This window comes from Wyeomyia smithii, chromosome 3, assembly GCF_029784165.1.
Source record: "Wyeomyia smithii strain HCP4-BCI-WySm-NY-G18 chromosome 3, ASM2978416v1, whole genome shotgun sequence".
Lineage (NCBI taxonomy): Eukaryota > Metazoa > Arthropoda > Insecta > Diptera > Culicidae > Wyeomyia > Wyeomyia smithii.
In genome coordinates, this window is record NC_073696.1 from 128,554,877 (window position 1) to 128,574,795 (window position 19,919).

At 35.7% G+C, this 19,919-nt stretch overlaps 1 protein-coding gene across 7 annotated transcripts in view; it reads right to left on the minus strand.

The window, feature by feature from the left end:
- Positions 1 to 19,919, minus strand: part of LOC129726602 (short neuropeptide F) — a 73,140-nt gene continuing 53,221 nt past the window's right edge. For all 7 annotated transcript variants that reach the window (XM_055683513.1, XM_055683509.1, XM_055683512.1 and 4 more), the window contains 5 exons: positions 14,172 to 14,256; positions 2,806 to 2,960; positions 2,071 to 2,238; positions 1,812 to 2,009; positions 1 to 716 (listed from right to left, as the gene is read on the minus strand). In XM_055683513.1, the coding sequence (XP_055539488.1) occupies positions 669 to 716; positions 1,812 to 2,009; positions 2,071 to 2,238; positions 2,806 to 2,960; positions 14,172 to 14,253 (651 nt within the window). In that variant the 5' untranslated portion in view covers positions 14,254 to 14,256 and the 3' untranslated portion in view covers positions 1 to 668. The remainder of the gene's footprint in view (positions 717 to 1,811; positions 2,010 to 2,070; positions 2,239 to 2,805; positions 2,961 to 14,171; positions 14,257 to 19,919) is intronic.

Genomic DNA, 19,919 nt, shown 5'->3' on the forward strand with positions numbered 1-19,919 from the left:
TTTAATATTCATGTCTCCTCTAGAATGTATTTACTTTTTTATACACATGTACATAATGTCCTTTGTTAAGTATAACTATTTTCCTTGTCCTAGATTTTTTATTAGCACTCAAGAGTTTACGTTTGCTAAATTTTCTGCCTTCTTCTGATGCTAATTATAGTTTGAGGCTAAATGTTTCACTTTTGGAAATTTTAATCAGAACAAATATTGATATTCACTGCGGTCACAATTATCGAGAAATGTGCATTATTTGAATGAGTTGTGCAGGAAATTATACATATTATTTTTTTGAATTTGAATGGTGTGAAGCATAATGCTTCTACAATTAGTGTCATTTTTATATTATGATCTTAACATCGTACTTAGTCTGCATCTGAATTGCTGCCATTAGTTGCTAAATTTGATCTTTGGTTATACTCTGTTGGTTTCGACGATTAATTATAGACTAATCATGGATTTTGCAGTCCAAAAATTGGTTTTTAATTTTTCGCATTAGTTCGATTGTTCGATGAAAACGTTCTCCTTTTTAGGAGAGCTATTTGTGGATTGCACACTTGTAGACATACAAAACACTTCTTTGGGGGCCAAAATAATGCAACTTATGCTACATGTGAAGGGTAACGTAAACATCACTTGCTGCTTAAATGTTGTCCATGCTCCGTTCTTAGTTACTGGTTGTCCATGTTTCGTGATTCAGATTCATCGGTGTCCGTTTGCTGTAGGTAGAATGAATTTGGTCTTGTATAATACGATTGTTAATACTATCAATAAATAAAACATAGAACACTTTCAAATTTCGCGACTTTTTATACAATGTACATGAAGCGAATTGTAGTTATATACAGTATGATTTGTAACAATATATTTACAATCGATCGATTATACGATTGCTATCACTTAGGTATAAATTGAAGATCCTGGCCGTCTAAACTGAAAATGATGCAATACACGAACATATCGTGATTCCCTGCAAACAGCGAATCGATGCCAAAATGCTGCATGTAATGTGTGTACAGCCTGTACATGTATGTATATTGTTTGCATCTCCTGTGTGGTGAATTTCTCTTGCTCAATTTTTTATTGATGTGGGAGGCTTACGGTGCAAATTCAACGCCTGCTATAATTAGTGCCCTAGGAAAGCACGTATGGTGTTAACCATATGAAGCCGGACAACTCAACAAATAAAATGGCTTACATGTAAAAGTAGCCGCTAGTAGAGTGAACCGAAATTAGAAACATTTATTTCTGCTGGTAGAATAGCAAACCGTAAAAGAAATGGTATTAGAATTAGGGAAAATGCAATAAGAATTAATTCAAAAATATCGGAAATTTTTTTGCTTGCCACATAATTTAATAGAGTTTAAATTAAGTGAAAGAGTATTTTAATAAAGTGTGGTAATATCGTTTTATATATTTTAGAAGTAATATGGCCACCCCAAGTCACCAACAGTGACGGTGCCCTCGCTTGAAAGTAATTGCTGTTTAGCAAACTGAACATTGAGTGCGAACATTTGCTAATTGTGGAGCGCAAAGCGCACATGGTAGAGTATATTCCTGAATGTCATCCTCCGTTCCTCAGATGAAACATCCCGTTATACAGGATTTAGCATTACACTCAATATAAACAGGTTATTCATAAAAGTATTTTAATTCGTTGAATCAACCTGGATTTTACACAATTTGTTTGCTACTGCATAGGCGGATGGAACGCATATCAGCTACATGGGACTGATAACGATGAATGATTCTTCTGAGTAGATTATTATGATGTATTTATACTATGAAATGTGCATTAACTTGACAAATATTACCTCATTAGTTTCACCCATTGGATCGTCAACTTGCCCGAGTCGAAATTGCGGCAAAGGCTTTGGGGTAGCGTCCGCAAGTTGCTTGTCATCAACTATGTGCTCGTTGTAAATCATCCAGGATGGATCGCTCCTACCAAATCGAAGCCGCAACTGAGGTGCCCGAATCGTCTTTTGTTTCATAACGTCATCTACCGGGAACTGGTCAATAAAGTGCATTTAGTATCTGCAGTGTTGGTTTGAAAGAAACTTGAGCACTAACCAATTCTCCTGAGCGACCCCATCGAAGCCTTTGAGAGGGAACACGCTTTTCGAAATAGTTTTCCAGTAGCGCATTTTCGTTAAACAATGGCCACCATGGATCACTACGACCAAAGCGTAACCGTAGTTTTGGGGCGCGAACTGATCTTGATTCAAGCAGTTCATCATCCTGCGAAAAGAAAAGTTACTTCAAAATTGTTTTAAAATTATCAATATTTCTCGTATGAACATTGGCTTAGCTCAATGTGACAAAAATGTATTTTTAGTAAACTAAGTTTAGTGTGCCAGAACGACTGTTGACATGTTTCATATCAAAAGCACTAAGAATTTTTTTTTCTAATTTTCAAATTTTCCTGATTCACAACACTTAGCGTCGCTATACAGGTGTATGAAACTCTTAAACGTTTTTTACTTATTACAAACCCACGAATACTATAAATGAAACATGTTGACATTGTTTTCCAGTCATAAATTATAATAATTCTTGAGATGATGAAATAAATAATTTACTAAGAAGGTCACGTGGTTAGCTTTTGCGCCTTTCAACCACATCTGTTTTTCGGAAACCCCCCTCCGTACCTTTCTAAAAATCTAATGTCGCATTCATGATCAAACTCCATCGGTTGTAACTTCAGAACAATTCAAGGTATCATATTGTTTGATGCTTCACATTGCTTCATAATCCATGAAAAATTAACAAATGTTACAAACATTCTCTAATGAAGATCATACTTACTGGTTTTACTGGCATGGAAGGATCGCTACGGCGTCCAAACCGCAACCGCAGAGAGGGTGAACGAACAGCTTTTCGTTTAATTTGATGATCTGCGTACGCTACTGGGGCAGCATACTCTCGTTGTAGTAAATATTTGTACAAGTCTTTAATTGTTCCTGATCATTAGATGACAGAGAAAAGAAGAAAGGAATTTAGTGTATAACTGAGTAGCAGCTGATGTAGCGTAAAGTGAATGCAAATTACAGGTTACAAGAAGTTTTCATGGGCTAAAAGAGCTTTGTAATAGTTATTTTGTACATATCAATAGCGAAAGTATAGTTAGTTATTATTTTATCTATCCGTTCTTTAATTTAATAATGTTATCGACCTATTTATAAGGAGATCCATCTCGAAGAATGTACAGTGAAAAATATAAGCTTCTTCGTAAATATTATACGATTTTTCTTTGTAAACTTGGAACTGAAAATTATAACATACCCGCTACACACGGCGGAATAGACTATGGGTATCTGGTAAAATCGCATGTTACCGACAATCTCTGTTATGCCATTAAGTAAAACCTATCGCTAACTTGACCTCGCATTTTGCAACAGCTGCGAAAAGCTAACAAACCTTCGCGACTTTAGCATACTTTTAACACCGTGTGAAAATCCAAGCGGTTGGAAAAATAAAGGCCAACAGGCTTGCGTTTCACTTGTTTATCTTTATGAATTCCCGTAGAGAAAATGTTAAAAATAATTTCCACCGGTCTAATACAGCTACGGCCGTGAAAATCAAACACCGTTGGTTCAGCTGATGTGCGCCAAAAGCGACTGAGCAAGCTTAAGAAACAAACTTTCGTGTTCTCGAAGACAACACATGTGCAGTTTTCTGGGTGTATGATGTGATTCTTGCTAATCAAACTGATTGGGATGGGAGTGTAACAAGTGAGGAGGCTTTCTGCAATAATTATAATGTTTATAGAGATGACAGATTGTCTGCTACAAAATCGGGAAGTGGCATTTTTGATGCTATCTTCTTATATGAATAATAATAATAATAATAGAACATATTTGCACATATGGTCGGCGTGCGACCAGACCGAACCAAGCGCCATTTTTTAAAAAATTGAGTTTTTACCACCAGTGGAAGTAAAAATTGATAATCTATCTTTCATGAAAAAAAGAAATCATTTTAACAGTTTATAATGGTATTATAACAATGTTTCTCTGTAGCAGCCTGTAGGAAATATACGAGGTGGTTAAACTTCAATCGCTGATTACTCGAAATAATGTTTTTGGCGCTTGGTTCGGTCTGGTCGCACGCCGACCATATAGGGGCAACAGCGATATGAGTGTATTTTGGATAACCCAAACATCTTGATGGATGATCAGACAGACATGAAGGAAGATTTAGGGAAGTCTCGTCATCAGTTGGAGGTGTTTTTTTTTAATTTTTCGAGGTGAGAAAAGCTACACAGAGAAGTAATCTTTTGTATCTATATAGGACTGAGCTTGAGCATGAGAAAAAAAAGTTTGATAAAAAATTAAATAGCAGACATATTGAAAATCTCGAGTGCACAAAAAAAAAATTATGCTATTTATATTAATACAATACAATTAAGTTCCTTATATAATTAATTACAATACGTAACGATTCCACCTCAGTTATTAAAAAGAATATTGTTTTGAAGAACTGCCTGATTTAATGTGGAAGACTCTTCCGATCAGGAAATATTTTTATTTTTTGTTACTCATGGTGGAGTTTTCGAACATTCAAGTTGAAAATATGCGACACACGATTAAACAGTCTTTGAAGCCCTGTTATAGCAGCATTGGCGGCAACGTTCGTTCTGCTGTGGGTTAATCGGAGAAATGAATTGCATCTTAATCTGCGCAACCTTACTCGGGTGTTGATGCACGCATCACAACGTCCTGTCAAAAGATCGGATACTACTAAAGCCCGAGCTATATTCCTTCAAACATGTAGAGGGTCAAGACGGATGAGTTGACATCGGTTTTCGTAGCTTGATAGTCTTAATGGATCATGCCAAGGTAACCGTCGAAGGGCGTAACGAAAAAACCTGTGTTGAACATTTTCAAATCTTTCAGCTGCATTCAAGTACCTACACTGGGTCCCACACTACTGAGCAATACTCCAGAACTGAGCGAACAAGCGAGCAGCATGCTTGGTTTCGTTTTTTTGCTCTTTGAATGCTCATTAGGCTATATTTTGTCAAGGAGGCTGAATTCGAACAAGTCATATATAAAGCACTTGTAGAGATACTCTATCCAAACATTGTATTGTTGAAATTTCCATAGATAGCGTAAAAGTCAGGCTAAGCTTGTAAAACCGGAAGGGCTGCTCTTTTGGTACCTACGAAAATAAAACAACTCTGGCTATGGAACTATAGCAATTTGAACATTACAATGATCAGACAAATTGTAAAGATAGAGTGTCTCTACAAGTGCTTCAAATATGACTCGTTCGAATTCTGCCTCCTTGACAAAATATAGCCTAATGAGCATTCAAAGAGCAAAAGAGAGAAACCAAGCATGGCGAGCAGTATATGCTTTTTAGGCAGTAAATGTCTGTGAAGTTTCTGGTCATTCGGAAGATGAAGCCTAAGTTCATGGAAGCTTTGGCTATTGTGAAGTTGATATGCTGCTTAAACGTTAGCTTAGAGCCAAGAATTATTCCAAGGTCTTACACGTGTTGAACGCGAGGAACTACCACGCCAGCAACTTTGTATTCGAACTTAATTGTATCCTTTCTACGGCAAAAGGAAGTCACCGAACATTTCATTGGATTTAATGCCATCCGATTCCATTCACACCATTTGGTAAAAACATCGATTTGCTGCTGGAGATTCAGTGTATCATCGTAAACTTCAATTCTGCGGAAAATCTTTAAGTCATCAACGAACGATAATCTCGGTCCATCGAGCGCATGATTGACGTCATTAAAATAGAGCAAAAATATTAGCGGTCCCAGGTGGCTGCCCTGAGGTATTACCTGAAGTGGCCGATGTTCACACTGAGCTGGCGATTGGTTAAATGAGACTCAAACCACCTCTGAAGCGAATCACCAAAACCTATTATTTTTTAAATTTAGCTAGGGCGATTTTATGATTAATCTTGTCGAAAGCCGAAGACAAATCAGTATATATTAGGTCTGTTCGACAATTCTTCTCGAATCCTTCGTAGACGAATAAGGTTAGCGAAAGCAGATTTATAGCGGTTGATCGATTTGGTATTAACCCGTGCTGCTCATCGGAAAAAAAAGGGTTTGCAATGGAAAATCTGATTTCATTACCACCCGTTCAAACAGCTCTGACACCGCGCACAATGCCTAAATTCCTCTAAAGTTTTCAACGTTGGCTCTCCTCTTTTAAAAACCGGGAAGACAAAGGCAGACTTCCAAGTGCATCCAAAGAGTTGGATAGGTTCCGGTACGTAGTGATGAACGAAACAGGTGTCGCAGTGGCTGTAGCAAACCTTCAATATACTTAGTCAACACGATAGCAGGAATTGCGTCAGGTCTAGAAGAAAGCGACGAAAGCTGCACGGTACTTGGTAATTAGAAGGGTACACACCAAAATTTCTCTTTATGGTTCAGCAAAGTACATTGCTGAAAGTGTATCAGACAACCACTTGTTTACTGAATCACAGCATTTTTTTTTCAAAAGTTTACTGTAATTCAGTTCTACAATTTACTGGATTTCGTTCAGTAATTTTGTTTTTGCTGTAAACCAGTATTTCATTGATAAATTTACTGAAAACCAGTAATCGATTCAGTGATTCGGAAAAATACAGCAAAACTATTTGCTGAACAGAAAACAGTAAATGAATGTTTGCTGGAATCCAGCGAAAAAATTGATATGTCAAAAAATTTTACGTGAAGCTGTCATTAGTAAAACGCGCCAAATCGCTGTGCAGTTGGTACGGGATCATCGCTGTTGGGCTAGATGAACCTAAAAGTTGAAATGATAATCATACATCCCTAGTTCAACAGTAATTCGGCTATGATCCGATGGGCGGATGGAACCTGGTGCCTGAGGGAAACATGGTTCCCTTGTACTAACTGGTTAACCAGCAAATTGATTTATGCTTTGCTGAATGTACAGCAAATTGTCATATCTGACAACCAGCAAGTTGAATTTTGCTTTACTGAACATGCAGCAAATATCTTAAAATAACAATATAGTTCACTCTCGAATTTCCCATATATTCCCGTGAAGACAGACAGGGAACACCCCCTTTTGTGGTGAAAAAGGTAACTAAACTCATTGCACAGTGGTACAGTAAGGCAATTTAGGCGGACATAGGCTTTTCGTTGCGATTTTGGTTTGCGGTTTAAAGCCATAGTTTTTGTAAAAAGTTGTTTCTTATACATAGTCCTCTATTCATGTGCGAATGAAAATTAGGGTGGTCCTAAAATCAACGAAATAAAACATTCTTTGGCAAACTTGTAGACCAACTAATTCTAAGTAACTTTGTAAAAAAACTTTTTTGTAGACATGAAATTTGGTTTCCAAAAACAGTCTTTTCGCTCTATTTTTTCAATTCAAATTTAAAAACAAAGTTTTCTTCGGTAACTTTAATCAAAAATACGCCAATTTTGACGAAAAAACATTGTCGATATATTATACAGATGAAGAGTTTTCACTATTTCTATTTTAAAAATAGGCCCTTTTGATATATTGATGTCTCCGTTTAGGGCAAACATAAATAATATTTTTTGGTATCATATGATAGAACAAATATTGTATAAATATTGTAAAGAAATACCGAAAGTTGCTTAAAATTAGTTGATCTACAACTGTGCCGATGAATGTATACATTTATTTATGCAAATAAAAAGTTAGTTTTTTCATTTAGTCGATTTCAGGACCACCCTAATTTTCATTTGCACATAAAAAATAGACTAAATATAAGAAACAAGTTCTTAAAAAAAAATTTTACTCTAAAACCACAAAATCGCATCGAAAAACTCGTGTCCGCCTACATTGCCTTACTGTATCACTGTGCATTGTTGTTGAATTTCTGTGAGCGTGTGACATTCTCACACACGAAACTGAATTTACTCAATTTTAGATTTAGTTGACTCAATTTCATACTTTCACAGAAAAAAATATGTTGCAGATTTCGTGCGTATATTGTTTGTATGTAAAACTAACGCCATTCCGGGAGTTGAATATTGATAATATAATAGATGTAGCTTATCGAGGCACGAAGAAGAAATATTCAAATAATCAGGCCACGACGTGTAAATGGTAAACTAATCCCAAGTTGCTATATACGTGGTTCCCTGTGTAACTTCACTAGCTCAGATCCATCACGGGAAGCAACTACGAAATGTGCGGCCGTCAAGCTCAAGCTCAATAATCAGGCCACGATGTGTACAATTAAATGAATATTTCAATTACCTCGTGAAAAAGATAAAAGGAGAAACCGCACAATGGTTGTCAATAGTCGTATATGGTTGTTGTGCAACTTTTAGCTTAGATAACACTTGAATGTTCTATCAATTTAACAATTTAAGTATGGATACATATCATGTTGTAATTGGTTTAAAAGCTTTATTATATTATATATAAAAGATATTCAACAAAACAAACATAATTAGTGATAACAACTGTTATGCAAAAACTATTATTTAATGTTTAGTTTTCTTCGTTTTGAAAGTATTTTTTGTTTTTTTTTTATCCCTCCGAATTTTTTGCTCCCGAGTTCTAATCTTCATATTCATCACTTGCAGCTTTGTTTTAACCAGCATATTTATGTATTTACTAGCTGACCCGGCAAACTTCGTCCCGCCTATTTTTGTGTTTAATTCAATAATTTTCAACATTCCAAATTCATTGATTTCTTGCGATTTGTTTATATCGTTTGAAATTATTGGTTTTATCGGAATGACAACATCCTCGACTTTTGCCTTTAGTACATCACCTCTATTCCGAAAACACTCATGTTAGGTGGTATTCAGTTATTTTCGTTGTTTTCCAGAAACTGAAAGTGGTCATCTTCGAATTCATTATGGTGTCCAGGGTCAATGCTTGGCTTCTATACATTATTTCGATTACGGAAATATTCATATGCAGTAGTATTCGGCTGTTTCCCAGAAGTTGCCATCTTACAATTCAAAATGGTGTCTGAGGTCAATTTTTAGCTCCATGCATCATTCTGGTTAAAGAAACACTCATATTGGGTGGTATTTGGTCCCTTTAGGTTATTTTTTTTGTAGACAATTTCTGGCCCCTGAGCGTCATTCTGGTTTAAGAAACACCAATGATAGGTGTTATTTAGTCATTTTCGGCTGTTCTACAGAAACCGGAAGTCACCATCTTAGAATTCAAAATGTTGTCTGTGGTCGATTCTAGCTCCTGTGTATCATTCTGGTATCGAAACATCTCATATTGGATGGAAATCGGCCGGTTGAAGAAATACCCATATTGGGTGTTATTTGGTTATTTTCAGCAGTTTCCTATTTACCGGAAGTCGTCATTTTACAATTCATAATGTTATCTAAGGTCGATTCGTAGCTTCAGTGCATCATAACAATCCCGGAAATACCCATAATGAGTGTTATTTGGTCTTTTGCCACTGTTGTTTAGGAACCGGAAGTCGCCATATTGGATTTCAAAATGGCATTTGGAGACAATTTCTGGCCTCTGAGCATCATTCTGGTTAAAGAAACACCCATATTTGGTTGTTTTTGGGTCATTTTCGGCAGTTTTCCAGTCACCAAAAGTCGCCATTTTACTACTCAAAATGTTGTCTGAGGTCGATTTGTGGTTTCAGTGCATCATCACGATTTCGGAAATACCCATATTGGATGGTATTTGGTCATATCTCGCTGTTTCTCAGAAACCGGAAGTCGCCATCTTGGATTTCAAAATGGTATTCAGAGACAATTTCTGGCCTCTGAGCGTCATTCTAGTTAAAGATACATCCATATTGGTGGTATTTTGTCATTTTCCTCTTTTTTCCAATCACTGGAAGTCGCCATCTTACAATTCAAAGTTTTGTCTGATTTTTCAAAAACCGGAAGTCGCCATCTTGGATTTCAAACTGGCATTTCGAGACAATTTCTGGCCTCTGAGCGTCATTCTAGTTAAAAAAACCCATATTAGGTGGTATTTGGTCATTTTCGGCAGTTTCCCAGTCACCGGAAGTCGACATTTTACAACTCAAAATATTGTCGGAGGTCGACAAACGTTCAAACCGTGGAACACCACCCATGGATTGCCTTATGCATAGGCGAACTTTATTATTATAAAATATTCCGCCGAGTCCACTTCACAATAAAATGTGAATTTTTTTCAGTGTACCCATTAGGGTAATATTATTGTCAAAAGTTGCTCTATTTCGCATGTCGTGTAGAACAAAATCAGAAGTGGCGCACCTAGCGGTCGAAAAGGTGACTAACGCTTCTGTCATTTTCAATTTGTCTTCATAATTTCACGAAAGTGAACTATATTGGTATTTAATATATTTGCATGCAGCAAACGATCTGTCACTTTTATGCAATTGAGTATTACTGAATAATCAGCAAATTTCATTTTGCTGAACAGATTGCTGGAAACACAGCACACCAAAAATCAGCAAAATTTTGCTGGTTTCCAGCAATGAAAATTTGGTGTGTATACTCAAAAAGCAAGTTCCGATATCCCGGGACATGACAAAGTTCAAGGGGTATTGGCAGCGTCCAGGAAGCTACCGTGCGAAATTTGATGAAAAGCAACAAATCTAAGGTACACAAGCACTATACAGAAATTTACAATCTGCCTAGTTATTCGATGCACTGTCATGTAAACATGAGAAGCTGTAATAAATTCTTCTGTTTCATAATTGTTTTACAAGGACTTTGTTATATATTTTTCTAAACGAATCCCCAAATAATCGATCGCACCTAAATTTTCATGCTTCGCAGTATAGCCTCCGGTCTACAATTTTCTTTATCTCGTTTTCATCATAAAGCTTACATCATTTAGAATCCAAAAATGTACAATTTTGTTTAAACGAGGTTACAAATTAGTTTTAAATTGAGTTTCTCAAAAACTCACCTTTTAAAGATCTATTTTTTTTTCATAAAAACTATACATTGTTAGCCAAACATTATTGCTTGTTCGGGCTTCGGGAAATATAAAGTAAATAAGCTGTAGTTTCCTAACAAAATACATTCTTTTTCAGATTTTTTACAGTGTATGTTTTTTTTTGGAAAGACAAAATTATTTTCTACAACTTCTGACACTATATTGATCGGTATGAACCGTGTAGACGCTAAAAACATTTTTTATGCTTGACTGAAACTCGGACCAAAGTTTGATTCATGTCAGCACCAAATCCGGGGCATCAAATTTTGGGATTATGTCCTGCGCCGAGTCTCTATTAATGGGAGGATTTAGGGGCAAACTCGACTGAGAGACTCGCAGGGAATTCAATAAATCTTTGTGAGTGTGTAGGCCTTACTACTCTAAGCAATTTTGCATTTTCTGAGAAAATTTCTCTGTACTAACATTTAATAAAAAAAACTAAAGCTATTTTTCTTATGAATCAAAAAATCTGAATAATAACAAGAGATAGAGAAAAGTTGTCAGGGATGATTTTTGGAAAACTGTCTAAACTTTTATAGAAAAATACTGACAAAATAAATTTGAGTTATTACACAAAAAAAAAAAACAATTTTAAACAATAATGTGATTTTAAGGGGCGCACTACTCTGGAAGGTCGAAAAATAATGAATTTTCATGATTTTTTTTCGAATGTTTAGAGTAAAGTGAGGTATTTGGCTATTTTGGCTATTGATTAAGGTATATTTGAATATAAATTTTGTATGTCGTGGATGCAAATATATTGAGTATTACGCTGTTGGCAGCTGGGAACGTGGATGCTCTCTCTAAATCAGTACGTTGGTGATGGTTTTCTCAGCTTCTAGTGGACCGATCTGGCTGAATTTTTTTTAGTATATAAAAATATATTATATTTTAATTGTTACAGAGCCGTTCTTGAAAATTCCAAAAATGCCAAAATGGCGGCCATTTTAGTGAAAAATTTTTTTTTTCTCATGAAAATTCACTATTTGTAAAATCATAAAACCTTGAGATCTAAGATATTCAAATACGGCTATGTAGAAATAATCCATTTTTACATGATGAAAAAAATTCAGCCATATTGGTTAAGAAGACGCTCAGAAAAACGTTGAAGTATACCCTAATCAATAGCCAAAATACCCGAGCACTTCGCTTTGCTCTAAACATCCGAAAAACAGTCGTTCATCTCAGAAACGGATCCTAAGCGACGATGTATGGAGCCGCATGAAAACTTGTGATTTTTTCTTATTGCAGCCAACACATCACAGTCCTGGTAGCGCTACAGATCGCTATAGGAGGAAGAAGGCTCGGTTTAGTAGACCCGATAACGTGTAAAAACGAAGGGTAAAACCACATTACCCACAAGCACGGATAAAACAACAATAATAAGCAGGCCACTTCTCAATAGCTGTATTGCTAAAAATAGAAATGCGGGATACAACAGACACACGGGCTTATCTCACAATAGATCAACGATTCTGGTCGCTGTGAGGAAGTCTATACAGGAAAAAAGCAATAACCAAAATTTTCATATAGATTGCCAAATTTATAAGAAACAGACTAATAATACAGCGTATAATTAGAGCCTTTGGAAAAGGAACTTTGGAGCCTTTCGGGGTCTGGTCTGCAAATCCTAATGAGGTAATACATTACATACAAAATTCAGTGCCAAATTGGGAGGAAGGGTGAGATTTGGCAACGACGATCACTTTCATCAATAGTGATATGTCTGCCACAAGTACCTAAACTAAAAAAGAGGTATACCACGAAAGATCAAAATAATGGTCGCAGTCAAAAAAAAAAAAAAAAAAACAACAAATGACCTAAAACCTACGCCAACGGTAAACATGGATAGACAGCTTCGAAATCACAGTCAAATGTGAACAATAAGGAAGGAAGTTGTTTGAATTTTTATCAAAAACTAAAGAGGAAAAACTGGAATTTTAATGTGTAAAAATTATTTGTGTTTTCAACATTCCTTTTCAAACAACAACAAACAACATTAATCGATTTAATAAAAAAAAAGTTTTGAATGTATACTTTAGGTATAACGATTCACAAAAAGGGAATTTTTATCCTTGTTCGCTTGTTCCATAAATTTTTATACGGTGCATCAGAGTACATATCACTAAGCACAAAGGAGACAAAAAAATCAGATGGCCGCTTGTGTTTCCACCTTTTATATGTCAGTGTAGTGACGCTTGATTGCTGTATCGGCGTCACCGTAAGCAAAATGATAATAAATTCGAAGCCTGCTGCAGTTCTGGACATAAATTGCTAACACTCTCATCAAACTTGGGAAGCAAATTCTTTAGCACAGAAAGACCGTCCAGGGTTGTACAAGCTGCACCAAAGAAGTGAGAAAGCTTACAATCTGTGCCTGCCGTGAATCTTCACTACAACAAAACTATATCTAAACTAAATATTACAGTATTTGGAGACAGACAGATATTTTTTCCAAAATAATCAGGTGTTCAAAAAAGGGTAAGGAACGGCTTACTCATTTGCGCCTATTTCATCAGTCGAATGGGCCTCCAACTACTGAACTTTGATCAATATCGACAATTCTAACGACGAGAACGAAACCTCTGATTAACCCAACTTTGATTGCAGTTCAACAACTATATAAAATAGTTAGAAAACAGATCAATTTTGAATATGCAATGCAGTTTGTGTCAACTTTACATGTAGATGCTGAGTAATAAGAGTTTGAAGGTTATTTTCCGAGGTAAAATCTGATTTCTCTTCGCCGGGAAAATGGAAAAATCAACCAAATTTATAGCCATTTAGGCGCCATTTGGGTGCTTAGGAAAATTCCCCGCAAAACAGATACCTAAAGCGATTTCGGGGTGATTAAAATAGTGTCCCTCGATTGTAAACTTTGTTTAATTATTGTTAAAGTTTGCTAAATTAGTTCTATAGTCTACAAACAACTGCTGACAGTGAGAAAGTTAGTAAACAAATTGAAATATGTACTTATGTGTGTATTCCACTTCACACGTTTCGAGTATTTCGTCTTAATACACAGGAGCCTGCATGAGCTACTTAAATAAGGTTCCACACCCTACAATGTTTCTCTTTGCATAATGTAAGAAAAAAATAGTTTTTTAAATATTACACCAGAAATAATTAATCAAGAAAAATGGTTGAATATTTGAAAAACAAAAAAAAAATTGAGAAGTAAACGCCTAAAGAGCATACATTTATGCTGTAGGTATCTCGTATTCGTTTTGGTAGTTTATATTGAATATTAGAAAACGAAAATTTTTCTATTATATTCGGAAAACCTCACCATCATCTGTTAGTTCGGACGTCAATCCACCAGGACTCAGTACTAGTAGTAAACTGAAGGTCGTTAGAATTATTCGGTACATTCTCTGTAAGTATAACAAAAACGAAATATTGATTAATTTTTTTTCAATGAAGAGAGGTGTTTATAATCATTATGAAAGTGTGAAATGTTAGGATTAGTTAACCATGTCGTTGTTCCTTTTGTTAGTTTTATCCGCAGCACGATTTTCATTCTCACTTCACGCTAAACTATAACCTCAACTCTCGTTGAAAGTATAAACGCTTGTTTTTTTTTCTGCTGTATATTTACTGCTTAACATTTACAGCTTTCTGTGAAAACTACTCTTTTCAATCAAGCGTTCATAAAACAAACAAGCGTCTATGTATCCGGTCACGTAGAATAGGATAATAGGATATTATAAACCTTGAAACACCATCGCGTGCTGAAATCAGAATTTTTATCTTTTCCCCAGCTACTTCAGCGAGGAAATTATGTCCACATGTAATCTTCATCTTATTTCTTTCAATATTTCGTGGTAGCTACATAATCAACAGGTGTTGAACTCCTCTCTTTCTATGCAAGGGTTCATTTCCTGACATTGAGCGTCAGAGTCATGCCCCGATGTGCGCCATGCAAACAAATCCTAGCGTGTATCTACTGGGGAAACGAACAAGAGTGATAACATCAGTATCAGGTACATGGAAATGATGTAAAATCAATAAAATATTAATAACTGAGCGTTTAAGCATGCCACATAGCATCTGTTTAGCTACACCGTGGCACTTGCTTGTCAATTATTAGCTTTGGCAGCTTCAGTATCGGAATCAGATGATTGGTTACGGTTACACTCTGTACTATAGTCTGCCTATTTCATCCTCGGTGAAGCATGAAATGTGTGGAAAATCTGCAGAAGATGCTGGTGTTACGGACTTTCTAATCCGGTCGTGCTATGGAACGATCTAAAGGGCGATAATGTACGTTGGGTTACTTACAAACAGAAAATTGTTTGAATTGGGACCACGAGTCTCTAGAATTTTCATGACATGTTGGACGGTTAACGTTAGACGATAGATCGTTTTTTTTGCGATACTGTGCATGCTGGTATATGTTGTAGTTGACGTATGAAGGAAAGTTTAAAAATTGTTTTTGGACATTACTGTCATTTGCAATTATTCCTCTTGGCGGGAAATAGTTTGACTGTGCTTTTATATTAACCAATAATGTCAAACAGATAGTACAATGTTACGATACGTGTATGTAACGCTACAACAAACACGTAGTTTTTATTAGAATCGTTTTCAATGCTGTCACTTTAAACGACAGGTTGAATAAGCGATAGCGAAAACGTTATATCGGGATCCCTTCACAGCTGGGGAAAAAACTTTTTTAATTGACGCGTTTATGTCGTCATTGTAGAGTGAAACCTTTTCTTAGCAAGTTTCCATTGGTTCGAACATTCGTTGGCTGTAGGGTTGCAGGGTGAGCTTGTACACCTTAGTTCTAGCTATCAAATGAATTCGGGTGAGCTTGTGCAGCTTAGTTCTAGCTTGAAAATGAATTCGGGTAATCGAATGAATTCAAGAGTGAGTGAGCAGCAGGCAGTGAAATTTCCAGTCGCTCATTTGGAAATGATAAATATAAACGAATTTTTTTTTTTTAAGGGGGGGATTTGTTAGTAGCTTTAGTATTTACGATAAATATTAGTAAATAATGAGTATGTGTGTCCAATCACAAATGGTGACTTCTCAACACTGTTAGAAATTTGTAATTTTAATTGTTAGGATTTGTTTGCTTTCGCAATTAGGACTTATCATTCGTAGGGATTTAAACCTACGAATGAATTCAAGTTTGTTCGCTATTGCTGGTTGAATGTTAGGAAAAGATATTTTTCTCTCATGCTATTAATTTTACAAACACCCCTAAAATATAAAGTTATGGCAAAAGATCATTTTTTGGACCATGAAATTTGTTACTTATTTTCGTTAAAAAAGTACTACAAATACACTAGCATTATAATCATAATCGTGCGAAAAAGCCAAAAGTTTTGTTTTCCTTTAAAAATATATAACTCAGCCAAATGTCAGCCAATTTTCATATAACAACTTCTTTTTATTCATAATTGGTTATAGTTTCAATATGCTAGTGTATTCGTATTGCACTTTTCTCACAAAAATAAACCATAAATTCCAAGTCAAGTTGAAAAATTGCGTATAAAAAAAATAAAAAATTAGATTTAGGCTCGAATAACTCAGCATGTTCTGATGTAGTTAGAGCAAACAAGTATATAATTTAAAAGCTATGTTTTTCTTCTTCTAAAAACAGCCGATTAAGAAACGAATGAATTATAGAAATTGCGATGAGTTCCAAAAAATGGTTATAGTAACTAATTTTGGGGATGTTTGGGAAATTTTTAATTTGACCGTAAAATACACTCGATTATACTTACAACCTACATTAGGTTCAGAACTAACTTCAGAAGTTCTTGCATTTTTTTTTCTGTTAGTACACCGAGTGAAGTACTCGGCGCACCCATTTTAACAGAGTCGATGGAGACACCAATATTGCAAATGATCATTCGGCACCTTTTCAAATTAGTGGAGACGACAAATTGGAATCAACGAAACATGTTGTTTCTTCACAGTAATTTGAATTATATTGTTAAAATACACTTGATTCAATCCTTCCAGTTGATCTCGAGGTACGATGCTGGCTTAACAAGCTAGTCGTCGTAGGTTCGAGTCTCGGCTCGGGAGAGACTGTTAGTGTCAGAAGGATTGTAGCGCTAGCCCCGCAATTGTCCTGTACGCTAAACAGTTGACTGCGAAGTCTGTGTATAATAAACAGAAGGTCATGTTCCGAATCGGAATGTAGCACCAAGGCTTTGCTTTGCTTATACACTTGATACAAATGCATGCTGCGGCTTGAATCATGATAACTGTATTTGAACTGGCTGCTTTCCCTTCTCACTGTGGGGCAGAATCCGGAAAAGTCGCGACAAAACTCAAAAAAACGAAATTCAGTTTTCATGCCTCATTTTATTTTCTACTTGCAGTAGACATGTTATCGACCTGAAATCATGATAATTTACTTTGAAAAATAATTTAGAAAATGTGCTATAATATTGTGAAAGTGAGGATTTACAAGGCATGTAAAATGGAAGAAAAAATTTTCACAGTTATTTTCCAGTAGGGCATGAAAATACCTAGAAATTAATTAGCTAACTCATATGATCCTCATAAAATAGAGTATAAACTAAAAGGGAATGTGATATTAGGACAGTTTTGTTAAAAATAGGTTCGAAGGAGGCATAGTATGTAAAACAAGTTTTTTTTGTAATTTTTTCCTCATTTTCGGCAATATGAAAAACATAAAGTTCTACGTTGTTTTGCTATGACACTATTATTGTACTAAAATACAAGGTATTGGCTAGTACTAAACCAAATATCAGCTGCTACTTGTTGCGACTTAAGCATAGTTTACAGTTCCAAGCGAAGTGAAAAACTTGACAAGTGAAAAAGCGTAAATTTTCGCTTGCAAAATCTGTCGTGAAAACCCGTTTGTGGATTTCACCAGCCTGCAGTTCACAGTTTAAGTGAAGCGAAATTCACGAGTTCACACTCCGAGCGAAGTGAAAATTGGCTGCAACTGACAAATTATAAACGCACGCAAGTTTTCGATTGCTGCTGCATTTTTCACTACCGTTTGCAATTGTGAAAAAAGTAAACCCCAGTGAAAAAGATAAGATCCACAACCTTCGATTTCGCTGGATCGAACTTGTTTACAGTTCCAAGCGAAGTGAAATTTTTGCAGGTTGCATTTTTCACGAGCGTGAAAAAATGAACATTTTGTATGAGATTTTTACTTCGCTTGGAACTCTAAATAGGGCTTTACCGAGTAATTCGAGTTTACGCAGCGATTGTTTACATGTCAATTCATATAAGAAAATCGTTAATCAGCAGGGTCCGTATCGATGTTTTTCCTACAATAGACTTTGCTAAATGCCGGTGTATGCAACACGACCGTAATTTCGTTCGGGAGTCTTTCAAAACTGACGTCCAGTAGTATGAAGACCCCTCAGAAAATTATTATTAGTACTAGGAAACAGCTTGTTATTGGATAAACAGTGTCTTAAACAAAAGTTTAGTATCTATGCCAAATGGAATAAAATATAACAAGAAGAGCTTTCAGAAAGGGAACATGACCAACTAATGTTTAATTGAACAATGTTCCTATTTGAAATATTTTGTCACAAACAATAACATTAAAATTATATTTTATATTCTTTTATATTCTTTCTGAATGATGACACATCATAGGTTGGCAAAAAACTACAGGCAACTACAAACTTCCAATAATTCATTTCATGATGACTCGGAAATTCGGATATATCTGAAATTGAAACATATGTACTTAAGCCCCAGTTATGATTCATAACTGAAATTTTGGGTTTATGAATAATGAAAATAATTTTATCTCGTTAACGGTCCGTGCTACAGTTATAATATGTTCGACAACTTTATGTCAATTGATGATATAAACAACTTTCCCGAAGAAACAAAATGGCTAGCACCATTTATTCAGAAGATAGTTGTCAGCACCATCTGTAGAAAAAAATTAAAGCTGCCTGAATACATTTCTCAAAAAGATGTTTTTATGGTGAACAACATTGCCGAAGACATGAACACTGTGGAAACAACTGTTAATGAGTTATGAGGTTTTGTCGCGCCAACGGACCAAATTGCCCCACTGTGCTTCTGGATCCATTCTCATTAGCAGAAATACAACACAAAACTAAACTAATCTGTTATGAAACGCAAGCAACTTTAACTTGGAAAATAGTCGAGAAACTAAGTATTCTGTCACCAAATGCCAAACTTTACAACAGTCGAAATACATATTAGGTTACCAACCATTAACGTGATAATTTATCGATTTGGCTTCATATGTCTGAGCTACAAAACGAGAAAAATCCTCCCAGTTGGTTTCAGGTAATGCTATACGTTCGAATCTCGGGTCGCGAGAGACAATTAGTGCCAGTAGCAGCATCGAAGCACTAACCCTGCGAATATCTTTTGTACTTCGTGGCTAATCAGTAAACCAAATCTCTATCAAAAGAACCATCCAAAGATACTATCATGGATTCAAAATTATGTATATGTTCATCTAAAATATGTTATAGGGGCTATCCACATTCCACGTGGACAGCTTTAGAGTGTTTGGGGTTCTGTTTAATGTCCACGGTTCTCATAAAATTTTTAGAATTTATATGGGCAGTTGTCCGCGGAGGGGAGGGGGGGATCTAAATTGCTAAAAATCTGTCCACGTGGAATGTGGATGGCCCCTTATATTGTACGTTATATATGCATGCTTATTGATTAGCTGCTATATCTACGTTGGTAGATGCTGAAAAACTACTGCTTGTATTTTTAGGTTGACATTTGTAAATCCCCAATAAAGTTATGTGTTGCTAGTTAATATTGATGGCGAAATTATTCCAACCAGCAACAAAATGCGGAGAAACTTTAAATGTTTTGGCTGTGAGCGATTCTAAACTTGCAAAAGGGTCATCGAATGTTTCGATCTATGAAGAACTTTTAGCGCTTGAGTCATTTCCTATTGCTTCTATTTACTTGTATGTCACCAAGTTCACGGGGGAAAAGATAATAATTATATTTTCTGTCTACTGGCTGCAAAAGGTACCTAATTTCAGCGACCAATCTAAGCTTGCAAAACTGCTTGCACACGCAA